The 10,953-nt window shown below is 55.3% G+C and overlaps 1 protein-coding gene across 1 annotated transcript in view; it reads left to right on the top strand.

The window, feature by feature from the left end:
* The window catches only part of IQGAP3 (IQ motif containing GTPase activating protein 3), a 52,123-nt gene extending 41,565 nt beyond the window's left edge, over positions 1-10,558 (top strand). The window contains exons 28-38 of the mRNA XM_006775728.2: positions 1,702-1,786; positions 2,157-2,389; positions 2,728-2,860; positions 2,992-3,094; positions 4,273-4,399; positions 5,598-5,685; positions 6,443-6,655; positions 7,131-7,297; positions 7,560-7,661; positions 8,097-8,205; positions 9,451-10,558. Coding sequence (XP_006775791.1) covers positions 1,702-1,786; positions 2,157-2,389; positions 2,728-2,860; positions 2,992-3,094; positions 4,273-4,399; positions 5,598-5,685; positions 6,443-6,655; positions 7,131-7,297; positions 7,560-7,661; positions 8,097-8,205; positions 9,451-9,564 — 1,474 coding nt within the window. The 3' untranslated portion in view covers positions 9,565-10,558. The remainder of the gene's footprint in view (positions 1-1,701; positions 1,787-2,156; positions 2,390-2,727; positions 2,861-2,991; positions 3,095-4,272; positions 4,400-5,597; positions 5,686-6,442; positions 6,656-7,130; positions 7,298-7,559; positions 7,662-8,096; positions 8,206-9,450) is intronic.
* Positions 10,559-10,953: the final 395 nt, after the last annotated feature.

Genomic DNA, 10,953 nt, shown 5'->3' with positions numbered 1-10,953 from the left:
TCAAGGGGTGGGGCAGGACAGGAAGGGATGTGGCTGGGGGTGCCCTAGGGCTTCTAGGAGATGCATGGAGAGAGTGCACAGATACCCTGCTAGAGACTGAGCTGGAATACAGATGCAGGTCTGCATGTGGCCTGTCAGGACTTCACTGGAGCCAGAGAGGAAACATTCTCCAGTCCACAAAGTCAAAAATAAGAAATACTTCAAATCAGTAAGTACTTTATAGTTCTCTCCTTTCTTAACATTTGTCAGTAAGGGTTTTTTGAAAAGCACATGATTGGAAAGGTTGACAAGGTGAGCCTCACCTAGGTCATCATTCAGCCAGCCGGTCTTCCTGGTGCTCAGAACTGCAAGAGGCAAGGTGGGGATGCAGGTGAGGGGAACCCACAGAGTTTAAAACTGCTCCCCAAACCTGGATTAAGAGTTTATAGTTAGGACTCAGAAAGGATTGTGCTAGAGCTAATAAAGGAAAGCGCACAATGAACTGTAAACTTCTGTCTCTGGTACCCTAGGAGACAGAAATAGCTTTTAAACAAATTTAAAGAAATTTGTGGGTGGTCCATCCACGATAAGAAGGATAATAATTGAAAAAAAAAAAAAAGTCTGCCATGTTGAATAGCACTCCATCATTACTTTCACAGACATCATTTCACTCGATCCTCACAAAAACCCTATGAAATAGAGAGGGCAAGAATAATCCTCCCCACCCTGGCTGGGTAGCTCAGTTGGTTACAGCATCATCCCAATAGGCCAAGGTTGTGGGTTTGATCCCCAGTCAGGGAACATGCAACCCTCCCTTCCTCTCTCTCTAAAATCAATAAATAGTCCTGGCTGAGTGGCTTCATTGGTTGGAGCGTTGTCCCATACACCAAAAGGTGTCAGGTTTGATTCCTGATCAGGGCACATAACTAGGTTTTAGGTTTGATTCCCATTCGGGCACGTATGGAAGGCAACCAATCAATGTTTCTCTCTCTCTCTTTCTCTCTCTCTCTCTCTCGTCTTTCTTCTCCCCCCTTCTCTCTCTCTCTCAAGTCAATAAACATATTCTCGGGTGAGGATAAAAAAATTTTTTTTAAAGAAAATTAAATCAGTAAATTAAAAAAAGGAAAGAATAATCATCCCCATATTCCAGACCAGGGAACAGCTTCCAAAGGGGAAGAAAAAAGCCTAAGCTGAAATCTCTGGTTAGTGGTAGAGTCAGGACTGGAGCTCCTACTCCAGTTCATTGTTGTCCTTGGGTCTGTCTCGCCCAGGCCAGGCCCGTCACAGGTGCTCTGTGATAGCCGACCAGGTTGGCCACCTCAGAGCCTCCCTGGGACAGGGCTCTGGCTGTGAGGATCAGGCACCCAGGGTACAGGCTAAAGGTGCCTCTGTGGGAGGTTGGGGGTAGATACTGTAGTGTCCCCAGGGGAGACTTCAGAGGCCAAAGAAGAGACTCTCAGACCAGGTGGGAAACTGAGAGCCTAGTGGACGAGGGCCTGGTCTTGGGTTACTGACACAAGGGCATGAGGGAGGGACAGGATCCAGAGATGTCTGGAGGAGGGCATCAGGGAGCTGGCTGTGGAGGGTCAGTGCTGATGCTTAACTCCGGTGTGGCTGAGCCTGGGGAGGGAGAGGCAGGCAGGCAGGCACTCTGGACCTGCTGAGCTCTGAGCGCTGGCAGAAATGGGCAGGAACATCTTACACCAATTGTTGTGTCCCCAGCTATGGGATGCGGTATGTGGCCAAGGTCCTGAAGACGACTCTGGCAGAGAAGTTCCCTGATGCCGCGGAAAACGAAATCTATAAGGCAAGTGTCTCTCCTCCCCAGCCTCCCGGGCTGTCCTTTGCCCCAACGGTGCCTATGAACTCTAGACTGAGACAAGAGGACAAAAAACCCTGTCCTGTAAAAATGTAAGAAGTAAAATGGACCCTGGCTCACCCGCAGGGCTCCAGGTGGAAGATGGAAAGGCAATTGGGACATGAACTGACAGCCCCAGACTTGTCGGGAGATCTGGGTTCTAGTCCTACCCCTTGCCCAAGTTTGCTGTGTGACCTTGAGCAAGTTGCCGGCCTGCTCTAGGTCTTGGTGTCTTTCTAGCCCAGTGAGCTGGGCAGGTGGGGCTGGGCTGCCAAGGCAGAGCCCAGAGCGCTGCTGAGAGGGTCTCCTGTGCCCTCAGGTGGTAGGGAACCTGCTGTACTACCGATTCCTGAACCCAGCGGTCGTGGCCCCCGACGCCTTTGACATTGTGGCCATGGCAGCAGGTGGGGCCCTGGCCACCCCCCAGCGCCACACCCTGGGGGCCGTGGCCCAGCTCCTGCAGCATGCCGCAGCTGGCAAGACCTTCTCTGGGGAGAGCCGGCACCTGCAGGTCTTGAATGACTATCTGGAGGAGACGCACTTCAAGTTCAGGTCTAGGGTCCTGGCACCCTGTTCCTCTCTGTCCCCTTTTTCTCCTCTTCTGATCTCTCATGTCCCACTTCCCGCCCTGGAATCCACGAGGAAGAGAGGCATGAGGTGAAGAGAATAGTTAGTGGGCTGGAGGGGAGATTGTTGGAAGGACTCCCCGGTGGCGGGAAGGAGGACTATTGAAGGAAGTGGTTGGGGGGGAACCTGGAGACAGGGAGGCAGGACAGAGGGTGGGAGCTGAGACTGGAGAGTCAGAGCTGGCTGGACCAGGCACTGGAGAGGGCCAGAGGCGTGAGGAGGTGCTGACCCGCCCCGTCTCACATGCCCTCCCCGTGGAGTAGGAGGTTCATCGGCCGCGCCTGCCAGGTGCCGGAGCCAGAAGAGCGCTTTGCGATGGACGAGTACTCGGACATGGTGGCTGTGTCTAAACCCATGGTGTACATCACCGTGGGGGAGCTGGTCAACACCCACAGGGTGAGGGGCTGCAGCCTGGGGGGTGCTGGGCGGGTGGGCAGGGCTTTGGAAGCCCACAGTGGGTGGCGGGCTGACCCTGGGAGGAAGGCCTGGCTCAGACCCTGCATCTCCTTCCTGCCTCCATGCTGCAGCTGTTGCTGGAGCACCAGGACTGGATCGCTCCTGATCACCGTGACCCCCTCCACGAGCTCCTGGAGGACCTTGGGGAGCTGCCCACTGTCCCTGACCTCATCGGTGCGTGCGGGGGCCAGCTGGGGGCCTGCAGGGAGGGAGGGACAGGCAGGTGAGCCGGGCATGCTCACCTGCCCTCTGGAGTTTTTGTTCAGCCAGGGATGTGTGCCAGGAAGCTGGTTACCCACTCTTCCTCCCTCTCCTTCTGATTGGGAGGTGGACGCGTGGACACAGACTATGGAGAGAGTGGGAAGACAGTAGAGAGACACAGTCCCATCATATAAGTGACCAATTAAATCGCATGAGATAGCCCTGCCCGGTGTAGCTCAGCTGGTTGGGCATTGTCCCGTGCACCGAGAGGTTGCCGATTCAATTCCCAGTCAGGGCATGTGCCCAGGTTTCAGGCTCAGTCCCCGGTGGGGAGCCTGCAGGAGGCAGCCAATCAGTGTTCTGCTCAGGGTTTCCGGAGCTATGGATTCGGGGGAAGCGTATGGATTGGGATAGACAGAATGGAGGTGCTGACAGACAGGAGAGAGCTAGGAGCCCCAGGCTCAGGGAGGTACAGCCCCCTGCCCTCAGGGCACCCAGGCTGGCGCTGTTGGGGAGGCGGGACTCCAGTAACACAAGGGTAAGCTCTGTGGGTAACAGCCCTCCCATTGGTGCTCAGGGTCGAGGGCACACGGTGGTGCCGGGGTCAGTGTGGGGAAGCTTCCTGGAAGAGAGGTGCGTGGAGCAGTGTCTACCGTGACCCTATCTCTGCATGTGGAGGTGTATGCTTGTCTCTCCCTTTTTTTAAAAAAAAAAATTTCAAACAGCAGTTTTATATAAGACGGATGCTTCAGGACAATTGGGTGTATGGGAATAACTGCATCATTGACTGCCCTAAGGTCCTGTACAAAGTGGTATTTGGTATTCCCAACTAGTTTTTTTAATAGGTAAGGTGGGGGTGTTATAGGATGACTGAAACTGAGTAATTAGGCCCTAAGAAATGTCTCTAGGAAGGGCTGTGCTGGGGTCCAACCCCAGTAGGTCCAGGGGTCCCCAAAGGTGTAGACGGAGTCGGCGAAGAAGGAATGACACAGAGACAGCGTTCAGTTGATCAGCAGCCTAGCCAGGAGATCCAGACCAGAACTTGCCAGTTTCTGTCCAGGATCTTTTGCCATGTTCCGTCTCTAGGTTCTGTGTCTAGGTTCTGTGTCTAGATTCTGTCCTTGTCTCTCCCTTTTCTCCCCCCACCTCAGGGGGAAATGTAGCCGCCGATGGGAGCGTGGATCTGAGCAAGCTAGAGGTGTCCCTGACACTTACCAACAAGTTTGAAGGGCTAGAGACAGACGCTGATGATACCAGTGCCCGGAGCCTTCTTCTGAGGTGAGTGGGCGTGGCCACAGCCTGCTGTTTGCCTGAGCTTTCCCACTCAGGCCAGTAAAATGGCCAACACCTCCTTCCTGGGCTCCCCTGTCCTGCAGAAGGCTCTCCCTGAGCCTAACGCATTCCCCTGGCTGCCTCTCGGCTGCCTTCCTCCGGCAGCCCCGCTTCTGACCTGTGTGGTAGCTGAAGGCAAAGGAAGAGTCAGGACATTGGCAGCAACGGACCTTTGTATATTGTTGTGCTGTTGATCAAATGCTTCTTTATGTTACCATTACCCTGGGTAACAGACTGCTTTACAGTTGAGGAAAGAAATTCAAGGCGAGTGAGTGGCCCAGAGTCCCACGGCCAGTTGGTTGTGGAGCTCGTGTTCTCACCCCTGTTGTTGCCGAGTGATGGTCAGGAGATGGGCCGGGAGCTTGGCTCCCCCAGTTCTGCAGAAGTGAGGGAGGCCCTGCCAGTGTGGCTCAGTGGTTGAGCATTGACCCATGAACCAAGCGGTCACCGGTTCGATTCCTGGTCAGGGCATATGCCCAGTTTTCAGGTTTGATCCCCAGTAGGGAGGGTGCAGGAAGCAGCCAATTGATGTTTCTCTCTCTCTAGCCCTCTCTCTCTAAAATCAATAAAAACATACTTTTTTAAAAAAGTGAGAGAGGCCTCACAAAGGGCTAGGCTGGTCTTCGGGCAGAAGAGGAGCCAAGTCACCACCTCGGTCCCTGCCAGCAAGGCAGCCCCTCCTCATTCATTCACCCTCATTCATGCAAACCGGGGAGCTGGGTGCTCAGCTCCGTCTGGCCGTCCAAGGCCTTGCAGCGGGTCAGGCTAGGGGTGAACACGCAGCCAGAGCCACCAAGAGGGAGGTGGGTGTCTGGTGCGCTGAGCGCTGAGGGGGACACCTGGGTTGGGAAAGGTCTCACAGAGGAGGCAGTGCGCACGTCAGCCAAAAACTCAAAGAAAGACCCTTTGTGGGAGGCCCCGCAGGCAGAGGACACGGAAGTGGACGAGCACAGAATGTTCAGACCGTGTAGCGCTTCCTGCATCACAGGGTCTCCTCACACCCGCCCTCGCTCTCCCCGTCCCTAGTGTCCCTGGCAGCCATGATGCTAGGCGGGGTCCACTTGCTGTCAGCTCTCTAGCCAGCCCCACATCCAGACCCTTGCCCTGTCCCTCACCTCTCCCCCACCACCCCCTCCTCCTGCAGCACCAAGCAGTTACTGGCCGACATCATGCAGTTCCACCCTGGGGACTCCTTCAAGGAGATGTTGTCCCTCTCAGTATCCAGCTCACAGGTACTGTACCGTTCGTCTCCACCTCTCACCCCCAGCACTGCCGCTTCCTTCCCCTGGACCCCACCCGCCATCTACCACGAGCAGACACCTCTGCTCACCAATAATGAGAACTCTGGTGGGCCAAGGCCTTTGCCCTTGACCCCAGAGACCCACAGGCTGAGAAGAGTAGCCTAGCTGTGCGGAGCTCTGGCTGCAGAGCCCGGGGACTCCACCGTCCTCCTCACTCCCCGCTGACACAGGGGTGAGCTCCGCGGGACAGCAGCCCCTGACATCAGGCTGGTGCTGGGGGGTGCCAAGAGGCAGTCTGGGCAGGCGACCTGAACGAGCGCCAAAGGGCTGGTGCTGGGCAGAGAGGGTGGGCGCTTGAAGGCCTGGAGGCAGGAGGAAGTGGTAAGTGGGTGGGGAGCCAGAGGCAAACTGGGCCCGCGGAGTGAAGACTCAGCCAGGGGCTTCCCAGAGGAAAGGTGGGATGGCAGTAGAGGCACGTCCCAGCACACAGGGCAGGAGGGACACGCCCGGATACCCTGGCGCATACCAGAGGCCGGTGTCTGTCTGGAATCCTTTCTGCTGTACTTCCATTGGGTCTCCCTTGGGCCTCTGCTCCCCTTGGCAATCCAGGAGGCCTTCTGTGTCTATGATGTTCCGCCTGATGTTCTTCACAAGCCCCCCCAGAAGCTGGGCTCTGGGGCCTGCCCTGGCTGGGGGACAGGCTAGTAGGGCCGGACAGACCTGTCAAGGCAGCATCCGTGCCCCCTAGGAAGCAGCTCACACGCGGCTGATGTGCCGGCGCCAAGCCTGTGAGGCGCAGAACTCGGAGCCGCTTCGACGCCACCGCTCCCTGAAAGCTGACTCCCTCCTGCCGCTGGCAGAGAAGCAGAAACGCGCCCTGCGGAACCTGCGCTGGCTGGAGAGCCTGGGGCTGGTCAGTGCCAGCGATGGCTACCAGGGGCTGGTGGACGAACTGGCCAAGGTAACGACCTGAGCCTGGTCGGAGTGTGTGTGCGTGTGTGTGTGTGTGTGTGTGTATATACACATGTGTGTGCGTGTGTGCATGCACGTGTGTGCATAGTTTTGGCACCTCGAGGGCAGGCCTCTCCCTGGGAAGTGCCCACCAGCCAGGGGAAGGCCACTAGACCTCCACAGGGTCCTGTTTGAAAGGAAGGCCTTAGAATTAGTCAGGGAAGGAGGTATTCTTGCAGCTCTCTTTCACTGAAGATCAGGAAGCCTTGAACCAGTTCCTCCTCAGTGGGCAGGTCCCAAAGACAGCCTCTGAAGGTTGGGGCTGGCGTCCTTGAGATTGCCCCCCTCTCAGGAAAAGTAGCCTTGAGATCTTCCTCTTCCTGCTTTTCCTGAAGGTACAGTGAGTTGTTCTTGGGCCTGGGTCAGGCCTGGAGGCTCTCCTGCCAGGAAGGGCCAACCCCCCTCCCTTGATCCCCCAACCCCAGGACATCCGTAACCAGCGCAGGCACCGGCAGCGGCGGAAGGCGGAGCTGGTGAAGCTGCGGGCCACACTCCAAGGCCTGCAAGCTAAGACCAGCTTCTACGAGGAGCAGGGTGACTACTACAGCCAGTACCTCCGGGCCTGCCTGGACCACCTGGGCCCCGAGTCCAAGTAGGTGCTGCCTTCTTCCTGTGTGACCACTCACCCTGCCCGTGGCAACCTTTGCCCCATGCTCTGCCCCTGGCCCCTTCCTCACTCGGGTCTTCGGTCTCCCTGGCAAGTTCTTGGGCTCAGGTGCAGCCCCTCCTTCGTCTCCCACCAGTGAGAAGTGCCCCTCAGGGTCTAATTTCCTTCCTACCAGCCACAGAAAGTACACCGCCTTTCGTGCTGAAGAGTTTATTGGATTAATTCTCTGGAGCCTTTTTTTAATCAGGAGTTCTGGGAAAGGGAAGAAGCAGCTATCTCTTCATTACACTGCTGCCCAGCTCCTGGAGAAGGGTGTCCTGGTGGATATTGAAGATCTCCCCACTGCTCAGTATGTTTCTTCGGAGGGCGAAGGTCCTGTCCCATGATCTGGGGGTGGTGCTCTGGCCTGGGCTCCAGGCAGGAGGGGAGAAGCATGGTCCCTGCCTTGAAGGAGCTGTTAGAATGGTGGGGAGGTCGGGCATCTCCACACGGAAAGTTAAAGACGGTGGGCATAGTCGGGCACCGTGCTAGACACCCCACGGCAGAGGACCCTGGGAAAGATTCCCAGAGGAGAGAACATCTGATTGGGGCCAGGCAGATAGATGTGGGGTGGTGATCAGAAGTAAAATTGGGACAAGACAGAGCTGGGCCCTGGGATGACAGCGGGCAGGGCGGGGCTCCGGGTGGCACGGCACTGCCCAGGATGAGGGGCCGTGGGTGGAAGAAGGGGACTATGACCCCGGAAAGAGGCAGCAGTCCCCATTTTGAATCCTGTTCCCGACAGCTTCAGAAATGTGATCTTTGACATCAGTCCTGGAGATGAGGCGGGAAAGTTCGAAGTGAATGCCAAGTTCCTGGGTGTGGACATGGAGCGATTTCAGCTTCACTATCAGGTGAGGGGACCCTCTCATGAGCCTCAAGACGCCTGGCGGGCTTTAGGTGCGAGCCTGATGACGTAGGCCGACCCCAGATGACATCCGCTCTGCTCCCCACCCAATCAGCATCGTCTGTTCCTGAAGGAAAGGGTGAGGGTCTTTGCATCAGAAGGACTGGGCTGGCAACGGCAGGAGTAGGATTAATATCTGAACCCCTATGGCAAGTCGGGGACTTTACACGTTATCTTGTTTAATCCTCTCCACAGCTCTGAAGCATTATGCCTGTTTTACAGGCTCTGAGGATAAAAGGTTAAGAAGCCGGCCTAAGTCAGAGGTCATTCAGGAAAGCAGTGGTTTTAAATCCAAATCTTTTTGCTGCCCTGGCCAGTTTTGGTCAGTGGTTAGAGGGCCAGCCTGCCAACTGCAGGGTCGCCGGCTCGATCCCCGGCGTCAGTTGGAGTGCGTGCGGGAGGCAACCAATGGATGTGTCTCTCTCACATAGATGTTTCTCTATCTCCCTCCCCTCCCCGCTTTCCCCTCTAGAAGAGCAGTGGTTTTAAATCCAAATCTTTTTGCTGCCCTGGCCAGTTTTGGTCAGTGGTTAGAGGGCCAGCCTGCCAACTGCAGGGTCGCCGGCTCGATCCCCGGCGTCAGTTGGAGTGCGTGCAGGAGGCAACCAATGGATGTGTCTCTCTCACATAGATGTTTCTCTATCTCCCTCCCCTCCCCTCTTTCCCCTCTAGAAGTCAATGGAGAAAATAACCTTGGGTGAGGATTAACAAAACAAAAAAAATCTTTTCTGCTGTTTTGGCTTTTCTTTTATTTTTTAATTTTTATTGATTTCAGAGAGGAAAGGAGAGGGAGCGAGAGATAGAAACATCCATGATGAGAGAGAATCACGGATCAGCTGCCTCCTGCACACCCCTTACTGGGGATCAAGCCCGCAACCTGGGCATGTGCCCTGACCAGGAATCGAACCGCGACCTCCTGGTTCAGAGGTTGACGCCCAACCATAGAGCCACCCTGGCTGGGCTGCTTTGCCTTTTGAATGAGAAAACTGGTTTCAAGCCCGACGCGGCTGGAATTGACATTGGGCCATGTCACTGGCCTTGGTCTCCTCATCGGTGAGGTGAGGTGCAGTGCCCCATCGAAGTGGCCAGTGCCACTGGGTGACTGTGTAAGGCTCCAAGGTGTTTTATGGACTGGCAGGGCCACAGTGAAGAGCCCTTAAACTCTCCTCCCTGCCCCTTCCCTTTCTCCTAGGACCTCCTGCAGCTCCAGTACGAGGGTGTGGCTGTCATGAAACTCTTCAGCAAGGCCAAGGTCAATGTCAACCTCCTCATCTTCCTCCTCAACAAGAAGTTCTTGCGGAAGTGACGGAGGCAGTGGGTGCTACCCAAGCCCTTATTTCGCTGGATGCTTTTCTTAACACGAATCACTACTCGGCCTCACCTCTTCCCTAGCTGGAAGGAATTTGCCTACCTGGCCACAAGCAGGGTCTCTAATTGGCTCAAGTCAGCCTTGCCCCCCAGTCTGGCTATGGGACTTTTAAGTCCCAGAACCCCATGGTTTTCTAGATGGTAGGGCGTGAACCTAGATGGGATAGATAGAACCCTGCCCTTTGGTCCGGGAAGACAACTGCACGGTGTCTGCTGCTGCCCTCCCGTGGTCACCCCAATATTACATGCACTGCACTTGCATCCTTGTTTCCCTCTCCCTTCTCTGCAGTCCCTAAGGCCAGGGCTAGGCTCCCTATCCCTGCTGCTTCATCAGCAGTGGGTGTTCCCGCCCTGCTGAAGCCCAGGCCAGTCTGCTGCTATGACTCCTCCCACCCTCTAGCCTCCCCCTCCCACCCAGGAGGGAGTGGACAGCACTCGGTAAAGCCCATGTGGAGCTGTGGCTCTGTTACCCTCCATGGTGGCATCGGCAAGATGACCCTCCATTAACCTCAAATCCCATTCCTTTGTTTATGGTCTGTTTTATGTGTGGATCACTAGGGTATTTATCCTCTCTCCCAGGCTTACACTTTAGATCGTGGCTTTAATTCTTTGAGCTCAGAAAAATATTGCTCATTTCCCTTATTCAAACTAATATTTATGCCAATCTTTTATACCTTGGATTTAAAGTCTCCCTGAGGTCAAGGGCAATAAGATTCCCACTCATGTTCCAGACCTCATTATTTCAGCTTCATATGGTACAAAGAGCAGCCTTCCCCTTAGAGTTGATTTCTTCTAAGGCAATTTTGGTAGATCTACAGTCTTGTCTCTGCCATGCTCTCTCTTGTCCCCACATCTACCAACTTCCTGTCCCTGTTGCCCTTCTGATACCATTTTAATAAAAGCAGCTATTACCTCACGTCAGTTGTTAGCCCTTATTTCCTTTGCTGCAGAGCAGGCCTCCATGGTCTTGGACAGATCTTTCCTACAGCCTCCCCAAGCCCCCCTGCCTGCCTCCCACGTGGGACCACTCTGCCCATCTGAGCTTGTAAAAGCTTAATGAGATGTGGCGTTTCTGCCACTCTTACCTCCCCAGGGGACAGAGAGGAGGAGGAAGAAATTCTTAGGTTTCGATTCTGCGATTCTGTTTTTATCAGCCACTCTGAAGACTAAAGCCAGGAAGAGGAGAAACCAGTCCGGATTCCACCCCACCTGTTTTGCACACATTTCCAGCAGGGTCTTTTCCAGAGCCTTGGGTGACAACACTTAAGGTACCTGAGCGGCAGCTCCTTCAATATGCCACACAATCCCCCTCCCGTGAGGAAAGCCC

This window comes from Myotis davidii, unplaced genomic scaffold, assembly GCF_000327345.1.
Source record: "Myotis davidii unplaced genomic scaffold, ASM32734v1 scaffold208, whole genome shotgun sequence".
In the NCBI taxonomy this organism is placed as follows: domain Eukaryota; kingdom Metazoa; phylum Chordata; class Mammalia; order Chiroptera; family Vespertilionidae; genus Myotis; species Myotis davidii.
Note: the sequence above shows the minus strand (reverse complement) of the source record. Positions and strands in the feature narration are given on the sequence as shown.